This window comes from Plectrocnemia conspersa, unplaced genomic scaffold (assembly GCF_051122295.1).
Source record: "Plectrocnemia conspersa isolate PC_06_02 unplaced genomic scaffold, ASM5112229v1 ptg000013l, whole genome shotgun sequence".
In the NCBI taxonomy this organism is placed as follows: Eukaryota; Metazoa; Arthropoda; class Insecta; order Trichoptera; family Polycentropodidae; genus Plectrocnemia; species Plectrocnemia conspersa.
In genome coordinates, this window is record NW_028277177.1 from 2,165,454 (window position 1) to 2,185,403 (window position 19,950).

The 19,950-nt window shown below is 31.8% G+C and overlaps 1 protein-coding gene across 1 annotated transcript; it reads right to left on the reverse strand.

Moving 5' to 3' along the window:
• Window positions 1-44: 44 nt before the first annotated feature.
• LOC148226969 (uncharacterized) lies at window positions 45-13,900 on the reverse strand. Its single transcript, XM_088201422.1, has 5 exons — window positions 13,749-13,900; window positions 4,344-4,431; window positions 4,094-4,270; window positions 1,908-2,022; window positions 45-1,838 (listed from the first exon to the last, which is right to left on the reverse strand). The coding sequence occupies exons 2-5, from the start codon at window positions 4,414-4,416 to the stop codon at window positions 1,637-1,639; spliced, it is 567 nt and encodes a 188-aa protein (XP_088057548.1). The 5' UTR covers window positions 4,417-4,431; window positions 13,749-13,900; the 3' UTR covers window positions 45-1,636.
• Window positions 13,901-19,950: the final 6,050 nt, after the last annotated feature.

Consider the following 19,950-nt stretch of genomic DNA (forward strand, 5'->3'; position numbering starts at 1 on the left):
AAATTTAATATAAAATATACTGCGAATAAACAATTCAGATGTACACAATGGAGTAAGTGAATTTATACAATTTATTTTCAACAACTAAATATACATAATATCTTACTATTAAACAATATTAATAATCATTGTATATTACACATACAATAAGAAAGCTATGCATTGCAAAATAAATTTATTATAATCACGGTGATATTGGTTCATTTTTATAGTGCTAAAATTTTTGCTTGCACTGCGTATTGCTAGGGTATTTTTATAAGAATTTGGTCAGTTCATATTTAATTTAAAATATTATGTATTTTTCAATAATAACATCATAAAATCATAAATATGAATCGATTTTTTTACTGTAGAGACAATGTTTTAAATCAATTAAAATAACTTATTGAAACGAGCATTAATGTTCGTAAGATATAACGTTAATTTAAAGTTTGTGTTTTGAGCAAATTGATAAGTATATTTATTTGATTTAGTGCTCAAAACAGAGTGACATGTTTATTCGTCTTAAAGACAATGATATAGTGAAAGACTGCATTATTTCAAAATATACTATCACGGTTTTCAAATATAACAGTATTAGTCTAAATATAATCATTTACAACATAAAATAATACAATTTATTTTTGCGTACTTTGAGATCTCGAAGGACTAATGAATAAGTTAAACTCTTATTCCGTAAAAAGGCATCTTCAAGGGGCGATGTTATTTAAAACGATATACTATGCAGCGAGAAATGCAATAATCTGGAATTTTAACACAAGGGGGGGGGGGGGGTGATTGACTATAATTGAAAAGTAATAAAATATTATTTCATCAAAGCTATTCAATTATAATGTGTGTATTTTTACATTAAATTATTTAATAAAATCACTAGAGATACATTTTCGATTTAATTGCATTGATAATTTAAAAAATAATTATGGCTAATTTTGGCCATAAGCAGAGTTTGACGTATGAAAAACGCAATTTAAAATAATGAGCATTTTGTTGAAAAGCAAAAAAAGAATTTGTTAATAAAGAAATTACAATTTAAGAAAATCAAACAGTGTTACCATATGCTAAAATTTTATAATTTTTGTATTTAACCCCCCTTCCCTCAATTTTCCAGTTATTTTTATGACTTTTCCAAGCTTATATTTCTAGACATAGTCTACCGCATTGAAAGTTAGAAAGTTTACCAAAAATCTCGACCAGTTAATTTGGTATTAACTAAAACCCACCATCTTATTGCACCCACAAAAATCCGAACAAATATGTTTAAATAAACCTAAAAAATACAAAATTCCCACATTTTACCAGTAGTTAATCAATCATTGTTCTCATAAATCGTTTTACTGATTATCAAGATACATAAGTTGTATTAACTTAAATTTCGTATTAAAAAACTCATGCCTTCCCATTCTTCTTCAAATCATTATCTCTAATTGATTATTTTGGTCGTTTTTTAACGTTCTATTCAACGATATAAATTTAGTAGTTTTCTTCGATTACTCTTAGCACTTATTTCTGCGTATACAGTCGAAGGCTAAACGGCACGTCCCCTAGCAATACGCGCTTTGCACCTACCAACAAAACTTACTTTAGACGTTATTAAAAGTGAAAAAGGTGAGACGACGGCCGCTGTAGCAATCCGACGTTAGCTCTGCGGCGCTAAGTTTGACGCGCTACAATAGCTTCTGAGATAGTAGCTATGGTGCAGTAGCGCGAAGATCGAAGAGACCACTGTGGCCAGGACAGGGGCCGTCAGTAGCATTGTGAACTGTCCTTTCGAGTTCAGCGATGGTGATGAGTTGCAAGCGTCGGCGTCGTTACAACTCTGCAGACAACCGTGGACATAGCTAAAACAATAAATTAAATTTGTAAGTATACAAAAACGAATTTAGTCTCTGGGGTTATTTTTAACGTACCGATCGTCATAATAAAATCGTCCACAATGCGACATTCTGATGATTTCGGTGTCTGTGGTTAAAGTACCGCTGTCCAAAGCGCATCCGCGAACGGTGATTCGTTCACCCGTATCATCTGAAATACATTAAGAGAAAAAGTTTCCATAAAATATACATAGTATATAAACATTCTAAAACTACGACATGCGAAGTATAACTTTAACAACAGCTTTAAAGTAAATATAAACATGCCGCGTTTTATCGTTGTTAAAATAAACTGCCATTGATAAACAATAGATATTGATTGATATAACCAAAAACTTTAACGTTTCGTTTATATATAAATGCAGATTATTTTTAATCTTAGCATTTTTATTTAAATTAAAGAATATTCTACAATAAATAGCACGGGTATCTATAAGCTGGGAGTAACTTATAAAATATATACTGATTACAATTAGTGTTGTAATTAAATAGATACCCTGTAGATATTAAGAACTATTGTTTTATCTGCACACAAATATTGTCGATCATCCCCCTAAGCCTGTGAAATCCAGGGACGTCATTTCAGATGTTTCCAGGGGGGGAGGCAAAAGTTGGCCAGTCGGTGAATTTTTTTAAATATTTCTATTTAATTAAAATTCATGGTATTTCATTCAACGAACATTTTTCTAGCCAAATTTAAGGGTGGGGGTAAATTCCCCACCCGCTCCCTCCCAAATTACGTTCCTGGTGATACAAATTATGCAAGCCGCGTTAAGTTAACACAAGGAGTCTGGTTCTACCCCAAATAATCGGCATTGTTCAGAATATTGAGGAGTGGAAAGGACGTTGAACTCCCTCCTTCTCAAGAATATATAAGCCTGACATTGGTGTACTGAATTACATTCTTCTCCACCTCCATTATAACTACCATTTCGATTCTAATTTGAAATAATGAGGTTACAGCTGAACCTGTACTAAGCGGAATTTATAAAAAATAACCCACGCTATTCGTTCTTTTCTTATGTTGATATCACAGACTGGTGCGTATATCAATTTTCAGCCATTGGACGCGTAGTTTGGCTGAGAGCCAAGATTTGACGACGCGTTTTAAAATGCTAAGCGATTTATATTTATTTTGTAAATATAAAAAAGTGAATTTGAAAAAGTTATAAATATAAAAAAGTGCAGGGAATTGGTTCAAATGTTAGAGAAAGGCAATAATGTAATAAATAACAAGCAACACTTTACTACCAATGAACTGACATTGTGCTTAGAAATCGATGAATCACTAGTAGAGAGATTCACGAGTAATTATGTATCTCATACAGTTCATTCAAAGTAATTTGACTAACATTTTGGGCATCAAACAAGTAGCAACCAAATTTGTTCTAATACTGTAGAATTTTTAATAAAGTCACTATCGTGTGTATGTCCGCTTGTAAAGGTATCTTAAAAACCTTTTTTGAATCTTTTTTACTAAAAGGGAATATTTGGTTATTCGGGGATTCCAAATTATAGACCCAGATTCAAGAATGCTACGAACTACGGTGTCATAGAGGACGCGAATAACTGACGGATCGTCAAAGTGAAAGGCGTTCTCATAACAAAGACGAACACATTGGAAGATTTATCACAGACGTCGTGTATGTAGAGAGAGAACCTCCACTTGCTCTCAAAAGATTCTGAGATCTTTAGTGGAAGTTTCTTTAGACAAAATTTTCCCACCAATCAACTGATGGCGAACGGGATCGAGAAAATGTCACAGTATGGAACTTTTCGACACTAAAGCGCAGATGGTTAACAAAAGCCCATCTCCACAGAGAATTTAAATCACTCTGTAGAGAGAAGGAGTCCGCAACAGATCGAATGCATTTATACAATTATAAATCATTTGCATACAGAAGAAAACATGAATTTGTAACTGCCGTATTTATGTCATTAATAAATACATAAAGAGCAGAGAGCCAAGGTTGAACCATAGAGGAACTCCCAAAGGGATGAAATACTCTTTCGAGATCTGAGATCCGACATTTTTTTTAATAATAACTCATGACATAGCTTGTCGAAGGCTTTCTCAAAATCTGTAGATACGACGTCTAATGTAATTTTTACTTATAATATATACTTACTACAAATTTGAATGGAGTCACTTTGTGCCCCATTTCGGTCCTCGATCACACTTTTAAGGTTTCGATTCATCAGTATATTCTGGATTAGCTTACCATAAATTCCGGCTATCTTGATGCACGAAGTGGCCGGAAAAAGCCCATCTCTGCCCTTTCTACCGCCCATACAAGGACTCTCGAGCAGAGTTGTAGAATGATTGTTGTGGAAAGGATCATCGCAGGCGGCATTCGCGCCATTCATGGAAACACACTTGAAGCAATCTATGGCGCCGGCTGAAAAGTCACACAAAGAGTTTCTTAGTTCAGAGCTTAAGATAATTCAAAGTTCCGCGAGATCAAGACTTACCAGGCTTAATGGTGGCGGCGACGAAACAAAAGACTCCTAGCAAACAAACGGGGAGGGTCATGTCCACTGTCATGCTGGTACATTATATCTGCAAAACGAAAATGGAAGAATGTTAGCAACGCTGGATGGGCAGATTAGGCAATTTGGGATTCCGCCCTCGAACGGAGCGATTACCTTGTCTTTGTTCTATCCAAAGAGCGGGTGGGGGCTAGGGTGACTGCCCCCGGGCATTTCGGATGCAAATTAGACATGCATTGTTAATAAGACCCCGGCTCTGGACCGTAAATGCTTTGTCGGCAGCAAGAGAGAGAGGCGCCTTGTCGAATTTTGGAACCCGGTGGGAAAATTTTCAATATGTATTTTTCGTACCCTGTCTGAAGGAGAGCATCGCTTATTCATTAGTCGAAAACAAGGTGTTGTAAAAAGCGAGAACACGTACGCGTAGGGTTTATTGAAATGGGGGTAAGAAGTGTACCGCCCTCCCTAAGACTCATTTTTTATTATTTAATTAATGTTACCATACGTACTCATTTCTTCAGACATTTTTTCTTTTGGGTCTTGTATTTTTGTTTTATATAAAAATTCCCATAGAGATTAACTACTTTTTCTGATTACGTTTATACCTTACGTTACTTTCTATTGAAATAAAGATATACAGGCATACTATATGCTATCAGACGTTGGAAATCATTCTAGATTACTGTTCTTTTCCTTCTTCCAGCTCCTTTTATTATTTGTATGTATTTAGATAATTTTTATTTGTGTAATTTTTTTTTTACAAATTTGACAGGTTTCCATAATGTCATGCGTTCATATACATACACACAATCTTTAATTACAGGTTTTCCGAGTCGAGTTTCCTTCTTGGCAACACTGTAAATCAGACAGCTGTCAACAATCATGCGAGCTCAAAGTGTCAAGTATTAGTTCGCAACAACAGATTTACGAAATGGATTTTTTATCCACCGCTCAACCGTTCTACAGAAATAACAATTTTGTACAAACTGTGTATCGAAATTTACGGGAAGATTTTAGTCAATTTTATCATCCTACTGAGCAAACAATTCGCAACATAGTGAAAAAAATTGAAGAAACTGGAAGCGCTGTACAACCGAGAATATTGGTACTGTAAATCAAAGTGTGGTCGAAGTTCCGAAATTGTTTATTCGTCGGCGTTCGCACTTTTGGGTTTTTATTGTGGCTCCCTTTGGCGCATTTTGCATCTGTTGCACCTACATTTAAAATCTAGATAATACAAGAACTGAAGCACAGAGATCATGGACAGCGTAGAATTATCGCAGATTGGGTGTTAAAGCAGCAGGAAGTTGATGCTGATTTTTAAAAGATTATTTTTTTCTCTGATGAGGCACATTTTCAGCTCTCTGTATATGTTAATAAGAAAATATTACATTCACAAAAGGTGCGCATTGTGGTCAGGCGGCGTCATTGAGCCTTACTTTTTTTTTAAACGATTAACATCGGGCTGTTACAGTCAACGATGTGCATGATATAGGATTAGTTTTGGCTCAAAATTGATGTGGAAAACACGTAGTTCCAACAAAAAAAAACGACATTTTGTCAAAGATTATGTTTTCCTCGACTTATTGTTCAAGAGAAAAGAGTGAAAATGAGTGAAGTTCGTTTTAATAAATAACTGCTTTATATTCACATTGTTATATTAGTTATATTTTAGAATATTTACGCTTTAATATTTTAAACATAGTCTCACGAAACATAAATGGACACAGAGTAGAATAAATCAGACAATTAAGTAAGTTATATAACTTGAATGAAAAGCTAACATAAATTTATTAAAGTGCTTATTTCATATATTTAAAAGTCAGCTTTAAATTCAGTTAATAAAATGTTTATGAACCTAAATGGGGCAAAACTTAAAATAAACGAGAAGTATGTTTATTTTAAACTTCATCGCCTATAAACAAAACTTCTAAGAGATGTGTTAAAAAATACCTCATAAAGTATGTAAAACCTGTTAACGAACTGTTCGATATACAGAATAAATTACCAATATCCTGTAATATATATGTACAGATTAATTTAAGATTTGACCTGGAATGATAGCTTAATGTTTTATGTCCTAAATTGCTAATGAGTTAAGATAAAAAACGAATGCAATACTAAGGCTATTTCTTCTTCCATAATTAAAGTCGTATTGTGCATATATTTTCATTAAAAATTAAAATAAGTCTCTCCCAGTAATCATTCCATGATATTAACTATTTAATATATCGTATATTAAACTCTAAAAATAATATGTAAATCGTCAAGCAACATAAAAAAAACATAAATTGTTATAATCATTATAATCTTTATTGTTTAGGTTAATCTCGAATATGTATTATTTTTCGATCTGTAACATTTAAAGTGCTTTTGAGTACTAAAACGATAACGATACTCAATAAAGCTTTACTATTATTGTGCTTAAAGGACCGCTATAACGCGATATCGTTTCACTATTCGCCCTTTCTGGATCTTACTATTGTTTTAACGGCGTTTCTTTTATATTATTTTTATTTTACATAATATATAAGACGCACATTACTTTCAATGCTAAATTTAGATTCTGCTCCTTCAACATTTGAACTTCAAGGGACAATGATAATAATAAAATAATCTTATTTAAAAAATCCGATTTTCTTTATTCCTGAAAAGGTTGTTTTTTCACAAGCGTATGAAAAATTTAGGAAATAAATTTCACTAACAATTTTAACAAAGGCGCACTTTAATTTGCCAGTGCTACCGGTACCGCCCTATAATTTGTCAGATTGTATCAAAACAGAAAAAACGAACCTTTATTATTCAAGGCCAGTGAAAATGGAGCGAAAATTATACAGAAATAAATTATTAGATTTACATACACCAATTCAGAGTTGCGTCTAATATAATTATAATGCGCACAATACTGTAACTATTATCCTAAATTTTCAAATTAAAAATAATTATACATTTACAATTCTTAAGCTATTTTGTATTGCTACATATAACTTTACATTACATTTGTTTTTTCATATAATGATGCGCTAATAAAAAAAATATATTTATTTTTTTAATAGCCCTGACAATAAACACATGAGCGGACAAATACGAGTGTCGTAGTAAAAATTTACGGTAATGTATGTTTTTTTTTTAATGGAGTGACTGTATGAGTCATGTCGTGCATTTTTATTATTGCTATGTCAGTCATCGCAAGACAGGTCATAAACGAAGTTGTCAAAAAAATTTGTGTGTTTGGTATATTATTATTTTTTCCATCTAGTTTTTAATAACTAAACCATAAAATATCAAAAAGTGAATATTTATTGATGCTTTAAATATGTGTGTGGACAAGTTGGCCGTGTAAATTGTAAAAATTGCTTTTATGAATATTTCTGATATTCAAGACATACAGATTGTTTAAAGTATTGTAGCGACCACACACAGTTGCCCAAGATTGTCTCAAAACTTGCGTTGATCCAACTACAAGAAAACAAGACAATAGCGTACAGGATTGGAACCACACAGCCCTCGTTACGACCAGAAAAAATCGCATAAATAATACGAGTTTTGCTTTTACAGGGAATATTCTCTGTCACTGAGAGAATATTTCTTTGTTGCGAAATGATCATGGATATAATATATCATCGGATGCACAAGATTCCCTTTGCAATGCAATACGACCTTGGACAATGCCCATCAAGCGAATGTCGCTTTCTAAAGGCGTATACCTATTTCGCCGTTCTACGAAGCAACTGCCGCAATTGGCTGGATGAATGCTGCATAATTGTGATTGGTCAGCAAGCTTTGTAGCCATGAACGAGTAGCCACTCGCAGAAACCATTTGTGAACAACATACAAGAGATCACTCGTGGACAACATACGATCATGAACGCATACATACGGCCGCCAGCTTCTCCACCACCACTCGGAGAATATACTGTCGCTGCCACACCAATCAGAACTCTGAGCATCGTTCACTGACATCATCCATCCGCAAGCTTCTCCACTACCACTCGGAGAAAACATCTCGCCATTTATCGTCTGTCGCAACATATGTAAATATAATGCAATAAAAAGAGTTATCAAACCTAGTATGAATTGTGTTTATCTGACATATGTAGAAGCTACATATATTATTTTAAAAAAATATTAAAGGTCCTAAAATATAATAGAAATACATACACTGATGTGATTTTATGAAGATTATGAAACAGAACAATTCATGTGAATATATTACATGGCCTAAATTATGTTATAACGTTCATGAAGTTGTATAAGCGAAATAACTTTTATCTTTGTACTGTAATACATACAAATTCGCTAATCATAATTGATAAAACAAATAGATGCAACTATTTGTTTTATCAATCTACACTCTTAATCTTTTTATATATAAATATAATACTGTTGCACAATAATTAAAGTGGGGCAATAAAATACTAATTTAGATTATTTTTTTTTATATTTATACTTAGTATATTTTTCATCTAAATACTATAACTATTTTTTTCACTATGTTCCTTAAAATATTCCTAATTATCGTATATTTATTATCAAAAAATTCTATAATATTATATTATTTATAACTATTTTCATATTATTATCAAGCATATTTTTATAATTTATCAACATACATTTATTTTTAATATTTTAACCATATGTCTATTACACTTAATTCACTATTTACTTTATCTACAACATCATCTATGCGATAAATTAAGTGTCAATGTGTGTTAATGAATAAAATTCTAGGTCCATCATCCTTTAACCTGCTGTGGTTGAATAAGAATATAAATAAAAAAAACACATCAATAGATTTTTTTGTAATACGTTGCCCTTAAAAACGAAACATAAGTATAACTTGATATACTTCCGTTTGAATATTAAATATGAAACATAGTACACGCATCAAAATGGCACGAGCTCATTAATGGCCGGAAAAAGCAATGGAATATTTATTAAGTGGATAAAAAAAGTGAAACTCGTATCGATCAAAACGTATTTTCCGATTGTGTTTATTATGACTGCTTGCCAAAATCTATTTTAGCAAGAAGTGTGAAAAAATTATGAATAACATGAGATTTGATAACAAACTGTATTGTTGTTATAGCTATGAAGCAGTATTCCGCATTCCTAACATGGCTATAGTTATTTATTAAATCAGACCCCAATAACATGTTTCTTAATAGTGAACATAAAATTTTCTCTTACAACATAAAAAACCGCCGCCATTATTTTAGACCACCCGCAAGCTCCAAAAGGAAAGCTCAAATATTTCAGTTTCGTAGGTACATAATATTGCGATGCGTTTTGCGGCACGTAAAGCTTTCATTAGTTCCTACACAATAGTTGTTTACAGAATAGCAGTATAAATATAGCAATGAAATACATAACACGTTTCTCCCTTAGCTCAAAAATAAGTCAAACTTGATACTGCAGTATTTTTAATACATATGTATGTGTATGAATAACTTGAACTCAATCATAAATAGTTACAGCTTATAAATCTATCATGAATAATACACAGATAAAAGATTTTAGCGATTACTAACGTTTCGGTAAGTATATTCCTGACATTGTCACTATAACAGACTTAATACATACATATTAATAAACATTCTTCTACTTAATATATATGACTGAAATAAAATTGTCTTTAGTAAGAATATGATTTTATATTATTTTATTAGTTCTACATATTCATATGCTTCAAATCTATATTTTATATATAAGCGAATCAATATCACATTTAGTAGTATTAGTAAAATATAATGTAAATTCAACTTATGTATGTGTTTTTTATTGTTTAATAATATAAAATAAATATAATTGTATATTACATATAAATTCTGATAGTTAAGTATAAGAAAACGAGTACGGCTAGGGGAATTATGTATGGAGGTGTGAATTTGTATAATAATACAAAAATAAAACTGTAACGCGTTTCCTAAATGGAATAAAGAAAAACACCTTCGTGCATTAAGAAATAAAGTCTTTTTTTCTGTTTATGTTATATAGTATATGTATGTTTAGTTAAAATTTGTTCAGTGTAAAAATTAGCTATATTTAGCAAAATAAATTAATAAAATAAATAAATATGTCAGAATTTATATTAAAAAGTCAGAATACATCGGTCAAAATATACGATGGTCAAAATTTATATTAAAAGGTCAGAATATATTGGTGAAATATTTAAGCGGTCCTTCTTGAAGATATATCTGAGAATTTTTATATTTTTATTTTATCAACATTTTTATTAAAATGTCAGAATATATTTGTCAAAATATAAGTGGTCAGAATAAATAATATCTTTATATCATTAAATGGTTTGATTTTTTTTCAGAATTAATATTAAATGATAAGAAATATGTTGACTGATGGTTAGAATCAAGATATCTGAGAATTAATAAGACAATAGAGCTATATATTTTATAAAGTCTAAATTGCTCTAATATATATAAGATATAAGATTGTGCTATGAATCACAGCAAAATAACTGTACCAATCATATAGTTTGATTTAATCGCTAACCTAATTTAACCGACAATATAATATCAGGTAATGAATATATAATTTAAGTCAATTTCATGCAATCACTCTAGGGCACTCTAAAAGATAAGCGTCGACGGATTGTTGACACCGCCCCTAAGATGATTTAATAAAATGTAACGATCCGTATTTCTTCTTGTAGAGATATCAAAGAAATTTATCTGAATCCTTGCTAACAATAAGAAGTACGCCTTGCCAAGATTTCAGACATTAGAGTCATATATTTTATAATATTAAAATTGTTATAATATACATATATAAGAATGTGTTATGAATCAAAGTAAAATAAACAGCTGATAAAAAACTGTACCAATCATATAGCTTAAACCAAACGCTAACGTAATAATTATAAGGTAATGAATATATAATTTGCGAAACACATCCTTGCTCAGAAAATGCGATTACTCGGCGCGTATGCCCGAGCGTCTGCACATAATACATACATAAGAAGATTTTAAGAGAGAAATATAAAACAAGTGTGCTCAGTACTCCTTGATACATTAAAGGTTTATGAGATATTTTACTAATATTTTAGGCAATAAATCCAGGGACATCATTTGGGGGCATTTGCCCCCCCCCCTCCCTTTGAATTTGGACACAAAAATGCATGTCATTTAATGAAATGCAATAAAATCTCGAATCTATCCCGCAAAATATTTTTTTTAATATGTCTCTTCAGTAAAGTCATATAGAAATAAATTTTCACCGGTAGATATATATTTTTACCACTGAAAACATAATTTATCTGGAAGGTGCTAATACAATTATATAATTAAATATTAAAATTATAGAACTAAGAAGGTGTATTTTTCGGTGAAGTTACATTTTCACTAGTGAAGTCCAAATACATTTTCATCAGTAGATATATATTTATACTAGCGAAAATATAATATAACTAAAATTATATGCTGCGTTATGAAACTCAATTTAACAGTTGTGAAACGTATATTTTCTGTTCAAACCCAAACCTAACCTACACAAATTAACCAAATCCAACTTGACTAATGAAAGTTCTAAAATGAATTATTGTTTTAGAACTTTCATTAAGTCAAGTCCAAAGTACAAACTAAGTTAACTTATTTCTTAAGGGAAAATAATCGGAAAAATCTCGCATATTGCTACATATTTTGTCTGCACTTTGCTATTACATTTTGTTTTAAAAATATGATTGCTATCCTTACTGATATTAATACGGACTTCTGATATAAAATAATTGGTCAAAATATATTCAAACCGAATTTTGGTCAATAGGAGGGCGCAAAAACAATTATCACTTCTCAGAAGTCAAAAATTCATGTCAAAAGCAACAAAATCGTGTTGGAGCCGTTGCAGTGAGAACGCTCGGTAACGAGCGTTTCCACTGCAATGGCGACAATTTTTGTTGTTTTTGTATTAGTCAAAATCCTCTTTAAATTCGTAACATTACTATAAAAGTCATAGTGTGAACGCCAGATTACCGAGCGTTCCCACTGCGACGGCGACGGCACAATTTTATTGCTTTTGCCGTTGATTTTTGACTTCTTATAAGATATAATTTTTTGTGCCCTCCTATTGCTCAAAATTTGGTTTGGATATGTTTCTTTTGATTCTCACTTATTGTTAGAAAAAGTCTTGATATGAACGCAAGAAAGCATAGTATTTACACTGCGACGGTGACGGCACGATTTTATTGCTTTTGACGTGGATTAAATGATTATTTGGGGGGAAGGTGGGAGAATTTTCCTTCACTTGAATTTCACCAGAAATATGCATTTAAATGAAATAACATGAATTTGAATGTAATCGAAATATTAAAAAACGATAAATTTTTTGACCCCCCTTCCACTCTCTGTAAAAAACTGAAATGACTGATGAAACGAGTAGCCACTATTTCTTTTTAATTATTTAATTCGTATCGCAATGTAAACGCTCAAAAAGAAAAAAAGCCCGTCAAGTTTGATCGAATGTTTAAATTATTCTTACTTTTCTTCTTGTATTTTAATGGTATAGTATAAGAATGATTAAGTTTCAGTTTATGCCATTTGCGTGATACAATTCAAAGACAATGAACTAAATTGTGAGCAGCAAATCTTTTGGAAAAACTTTGAAAAAAAATTGTTACACGTTGTGAATTTGTGGTTAAAAGCGACACAGTCGTGATGCATAAAATAAAGAGGACATAAAAAGGACAACGTTATACCAAATGTTTTTAAAATTTTAAGAATTGAATGGCATAAGTGTATTATATCGTATTATATATTATACTACTTTAAAGTATATAATTATTATTATATAATATAAATTATAGTTAAATATATCATAAAAAAAAAAAATATTTTATATATTTTTTTCAATTAATATTGCTGTATATATTTTATTTATTATTATATATTATCAGTGTAAAATTTTTATTTTAACTAAAAACCTATATTTATTTTTTTAGGAACGATCTAGCACCTTCTTTACATTCCTTAATAGGGAATATAATAGAAAAAGGACATAAAATTACATACAATCGCATTCGTAATTTACCTCACACATTAGTGAGCAGTTTTTTTTAACTAATGCAAATAATAAATAAATAAACTATTCTGGAAGAAAATATATAAATAAATAAAGAAAATATACTTTTTATACTATTAATTAATTCGAGGTTTCCGTCTAATTTAAGCTGAGCTTTTCATCCAAGACTCGATCCTCATGAACATTCTAGCATTTTCTTTAAGCCTTTAATTGGAAAAGGATATTCGGTGATAGTACAATCACTCGCATTTAGAATTATTTCAGGAGTTAATTTTTAAGCAGGCACCTTTGTGTGTCGGGGGCGATGGAAAGCTCTGCACTAAATGGGAGATTGTTAAAAAAGGGGGAAAAGCTCACCAATCGCGCTGGCATCCTATGCGTTTTACATGGGTCTGGAAAAACCTCTCTTCATAGATTGATGAACGTAATAAGTGCGTATGAAAATCGTACGAAAATTCTGAAACGTGCAAACAGACCCACCCAAACCGCTCCGCGTTCGGATATCGACTGGTTCGGCTTGTGGTGTCAACTGGCGCAGTGTTGCCAACTTGCGTAGGGTTTTCATGAAAATTCAGGAGTGAAAATTAATCGCATGAAAAGAGTTAATCATGCTTAATATAAAAAAATAAAATGTATAAACATTGTAAAGTCAATATTTCGTGTTTTGATTTAATGTGTTTTCAAGTAAATATTACTCTTTGCTCTGACAAGTATTTCGCTCATTCTAGTACAGCAGGGATTCAATTTGTGCCCTCTGCTCTTTTTACTCTTTATCAATGACATACTAACTCAGAATATATATTATATGATAGTGACCTGAAATTGTTTCAGAGTATTTGCATAAATGTGGAGTATTGCTAAGTGTCACATTGCTACATTATACAAATATATTTTATAGCTTAAGTAAAGTCTTTTAACCGTGGGAAAATGGAAATTAGGTTTAGGCACGGATGGAGACTTAGTATGCGAATTAAAGTTTGCGGTAAGGCGTCGAAGATGCTCGGTTTAGTTATGCGGAGCGCTTATCACTTCAACGGTTTATTGTCAACTCGCGTTTTGTACGATACGCTAGTTTATAACGTCCTCATATATGGTTCCATTGTTTAAAATCACAGTGAAGCAAAGTACTCCCTTGTCGTTAGAGAGGGCTTAGGGTAAATGAAATTAAGATTATCGTAATCTAACAAGTTAACCCAGAGGTTGGCCAATGGCTCAGTGGTCTAAGAAGAAAAATTAAATGAGCTTAAAAAAATAGATTTCTTTCAAATTTTCAAACGAAGTATTTTTTTTATATAGGAGCACTATTTTTCCTTGTAGCATCTACAGCAAAGGAATTTAGTATTCGGGAATAATATCTGAGGACGAGTTTTACGTTGAGAAAAATTTCAATAGCTCCTCTGAGTTCATAAAATATCAATAAAACTCAACTATCCCTCATTCGACGAACTGTTGTGTGGTAAAATAAAAACGAGGCACAGAACTGATTACAGTTTGGTTCACAAGAACGAATAAAGTTCACTGCTGAAAGAACTGGTTCAATAAAGCATAATAGATTGAGATGTTTCCCACAAAGTACCTGCTAATGTAATACAGCCTCGTATTTTTTCTCAACTAAACCTTAACTTGTTCGGCGAATATTTTTACCATTTTTTATCCCGGGAGTCGGGATTGAAAATTTATAACATCCCGTGAATTAAAACATTTTCAAAATATTAAAGGACATAAACGTGAGAGCTAAAAAAATGTCACCTCCGACAATTTTATATTTTTTCGTCCCGGTTTTTGAAACGAAAATCCTAGAAAATTAAAGACATTCAGAAAATCAGAAGTAAATGGCGATTGACTTTATCAAACGCCTTTTCAAAATATATGTATAGAACGTGCTTTTGTACACATGTACACAATCAAATGACTTCAAAACTAAGTTAAAAACATTAGTTCTAAAAAACAAGCATGATTAAAAAAATATTTATGCAATATAATAAGAAATGCTTATAGCTACTGACTTGTAATTACAAGTGACCTTATTGCATTTTCACAACTTTGAAAAACAGGAGGATCTCAAAATGTAATTAAATGTAAACCGAAAGAGGTTTATTAGACCAGATAGCTTTATAATGAGTATGTATCGTATCTGTACTTGTAAGGTGCCTTTTTGATATGAGCGTTAGGATACAATCAGTGGCGTAGCTAGGGTATGTGGTGCCCGGGGCGATCCTTGAAATTGCCGCCTCCCCCCTATACATTTTTTGCATGTTCATAAAATCAGCATTTCTTAAAATAATTAATTGGTTATTGTTAAGCTCTTATTATTCGTTGATATATATTATATTTTAGTGCATTTAGGGTTAAGTACCACACTAGACAATCCCATTGCAAATATGCCGCCCCTAAGCAAGTGCCGCCCGGGGCGGCCCGCCCCCTCGCCCCACCATAGTTACGCCACTGGATACAATTCATTGCATTCTCGACGTAATGTGTATTCAATTATGCATCATCTACAATCCGTCGATGTGCGATGCGATTGCGTCCCTAATTCATAACCATCGCAGCTCGAAAACGCTCCCCTTATACAAGCAAACGAACTTCTCAACAAGCTTTCTAGACATGTTTTCGGCGATGTTTTGGGGAGCTGGTACAATTTATGAGAGATGATGCGCATAAGCCGCTATCATTTTAAATTATTTAATATTACATTTATAGTAAATAATAATAAAAAAAATTAGTGATTCTATTAGTTTTATTGCGATTTATTCTATTGTTTTTTTTTTTGTATTAGTATGTTTTACTTTTCTACTATTAAATTATTTCGTTAATTTATTTTACATATCAATTATATATTATTCGGCTTTTGTGGATTTTTGATGATAAAAATGTTACGAAACACTGGTTTACATATCTGTTTTTAGATTTTTATATTGAATTACGTGATGATGTAATTATTTTCGCAATAAATCGATCTTTAAAGTGCATTTTATAGCCAATTAAAATCACTCATCATCAAAAAACATTTCAGTGTATTCTGTCAAAAACAATATGCTAAAAAACGAAACCTAAATGAAAAATGGCAAGCTGTAAAATTATTACTTGGCATATGTTATATTGTACTAATCGTGCGTAAATATATTTGTGATTTACGACAATTTTAGTGACGTATTACAATAATATGTCTTATGATAAATAAAATAAAATGTTTTGTTAATGTGTCATCATAACATTAACATTGTTGTTATGAGGTTTTTGCCAACTTTTCCTCCACACGTCTAAAATATTCAATAATTGTACTTGTAGCATTATGTTATTCTAAATTTAATACCTTTTTGTAATTAAGGAAATAGTTTTAACTAGGTACTTAAGTTTGTAATATATATCATTTGTACTCAACATTTATTTTAATAAAGAAATTGTAAAGTTTTTTTTTAGTTATAACATTAAGTGATAATAACACAGATAATAATGGTTGCATAAACACGGAACCATCACAGGGGAAGTCTTACTTTCTTTGCCAGGAAATTAAATTCCAATCAGAGCATGACAAAGAGACTGTATCCATAGTAACCATGAGGGGTTGTGACGGTACATCTTTGTGTTCGGCCACAACAGGGAATGGGTTAACGTGGAGCCAAATCGCTTCGACATGTTTCCCACACCCTCTGGCGTTTGATAAGCAATCTCGCATAGGCGATCTGAGCAGCAGGCTCATTAGAGACCCTGAAAATGTAGCACTTTGTATTTTTGTTCAGATATACTACATATTCATAGGTATCGTTCTCACAAAAAATATGAAATATTCTATTCAAATGTTATTATAATTTTATAACAATAGCAAATAACATTAATATCCAATGATCATTGTTAAAGATCGACTCCTCATAATTATTACCGAAAATATCCTTGTGTTTGGGCAGCCTCGCTGAGAAGCTAGATGGCTCGTGGCCACAACGGCAAACAATAAGGGTCGCAATCGCGACCCTTTTGAAACTCGCAGCAGAAAGTCGCGGAGAATTGACGGATTGCCGACACTACCCCTTAGTTACTTCAAAAAGTACTTCATTTAAAAGAAGCTACGCCGAAAATGCAATGAATTGTACCCAGGCCCGGTATTAGGGCAAGTCGAGCGAGGCAAGCGCCTTATATTTTTTAGCATTTTACGACTTCTGAAAAGTATATCAAAACCAAATTTTGGAAAGTCCAAAATTTGGTATTCCTAATGCAAGTTCTAAGACTTGAATTAGTTTTAGAAAGATTAGGTCAAGTTGGGTTTGGTTAATTCGTGTAGGTTAGTTTTGGGTTTAAACAGCAAATGTTTCGCAACTATAAAATTGAATTTCACATTTTAAAGCAGTATATAATTTCACTAGCACCTGTTAATTAATTATATTTTCTCTAGTAGAAAAACATCTACCGGTATTTGGACTTTACTAGTGAAAATAAAGCTTCATAGAAAAATTCACTGTAACATTTATACATCGCACGTAAATAAATAATAATAAGTATGTAAATGCATATACTACTACACATGAAAAAGTTGATATGATATAATTTAACAAGGCGTGCCAGATAAATTATATTTTTTAGTAAAAATATATATCCACCGGTGAAAATGTATTCCAATATGATTTCACTGAAATGGCATATTTTTTTTAAAAATATTTTTGGAATAGATTCGAGACTGTTTTTTTTGGTTTTCTTTTAGGGATAACAAGGGAATTTCTGGTTTAAAATCAGGGACAGCATTTTAGATTTTTTTTCAGGAGGGGGGGGGGAAGTTGGTCTGTTAATGGTCGTTTTTATAATATTTCGATTTCATTAAAATGTATAGTATTTCTTTACATTTTTATGTCCAAAATCGAGGAAAAGGGGGCAATGACTACACCTGCCCACCCCTAAATGACACTCTTGCGAAGCGCGCGCGTGTTTGGTTTAAGCATCTTGGCCATAACAACAGTATTACTAACCATGTTCCCAATAAATCAGAGCAAAAACATGACAATAGCTATTTCCATTCACAAAAAAGTATTTAATACGATTCTAAATATCTACAGACTTTAAGTTTTATTGTTAGTACCATTATATTATTCTGCATAACTATATGTTATAAATAATTTGGGTCCATGCCGCATGCCTGTAATTAATGTCGTTATGGCCAAGAAATGTTTGGCTCAAGTCGAGAGAGAAGCTACCGCCCGGTTGTTCTTATACTGTTGGCTTCTGTAATGCGCCGGTGCCAACACGATTTTATTGCTTTTGACGTGAATTTTTGACTTCTGAGAAGTGATAAATATTTTTGCGCCCTCCTATTGACCAGAATTCGTTTTGAATATACTTCAATCAATAGTTGAAAAAAATATAAAATCGCGACATCAGCATCCTATTACGAATGACCGGTAAAGATACCTATTAATATATTTTTAAGTCATAAAGCGGACAATTCATGAAGCATTGAAATGATTTCTAATAAAAACATTTTTTGACTTAATATAGTAAAAAATAATGACAGTTTATAATTGACGCGTTCATTCGGTAGTTAAATGTGCTACATTTAGTCGTAAACAATGATATAAATGACTTGATATATACGTTAGAAAGATATATGTATACACTTACCCTTCAATTTACGTGGTGCTCGTTCTACATAGTTTCACTTTTACGCAGTTGCGAAAAAACACTTCCAAACGATGAACAAACGCAATAGCTTACTAACACTTCTTGCACTTGACCTACAGCTGGAACTTATTCCACTGCTCATGCAGCGGACCTGGTCTGCTTTCTAAAGTGCACGCGCGTCACTGATGATTTTACTCGTTAAAGAAACGTTAAAAATACAAATAAATACTATTCTACCGTTTTATTACAATTTTGGTTCTATGCCTCGATTTACGCAATATTTCCTGAAACGTATCTACCGCGTAAATGTTACGGTGCTCACTGGAGCTTATTCATAAACAAACTATACTCTGCAAGTATTGTATATAATATACTAAAAAATACGTAAATATACTATACTAAGAATATATATAAATATACTATACTAAAAAATAACATCTGCACCCTTTTTATTGGGTGTGATGCTGAACATTTAAAATATAAAAATAAACGCACTATACCCTATTTGCGTTAACAAAGTCAGTTTGATAAATAAAAACAAATTGTTTCAGTAGCATGCATTAGGATGTAAAAGTGGAGTGAAAAAATTCCTGACAGAAAAAAATCCTCCATTATAGTTTGGCATTGTGCTAATCACAGATTAGAATTATCAGTAAGTGATGTTGTAAAGAAAATTTCAAGAATCAATAGATTCAAATCGTTTATTGTTAAACTATATGCGTATACCATGCGTCGCCAAGAAATTATAGAGCAGAATTACTAGGCGTTGAGGTGGTGGAAATTGGAAGAGTTTTAAGAACCCGATATAGGTTTTGTTCAGTTTCGGCTGTGTAGAAAAAAATTTAATCTTCTATGCATCATTTTAAAGAAGCGATGAATGCTCCTACAATAGATAAAAATTATGAAAAAGTATACATACAATGGCTTAAAAAAAAAATAGCATCTGCACCCT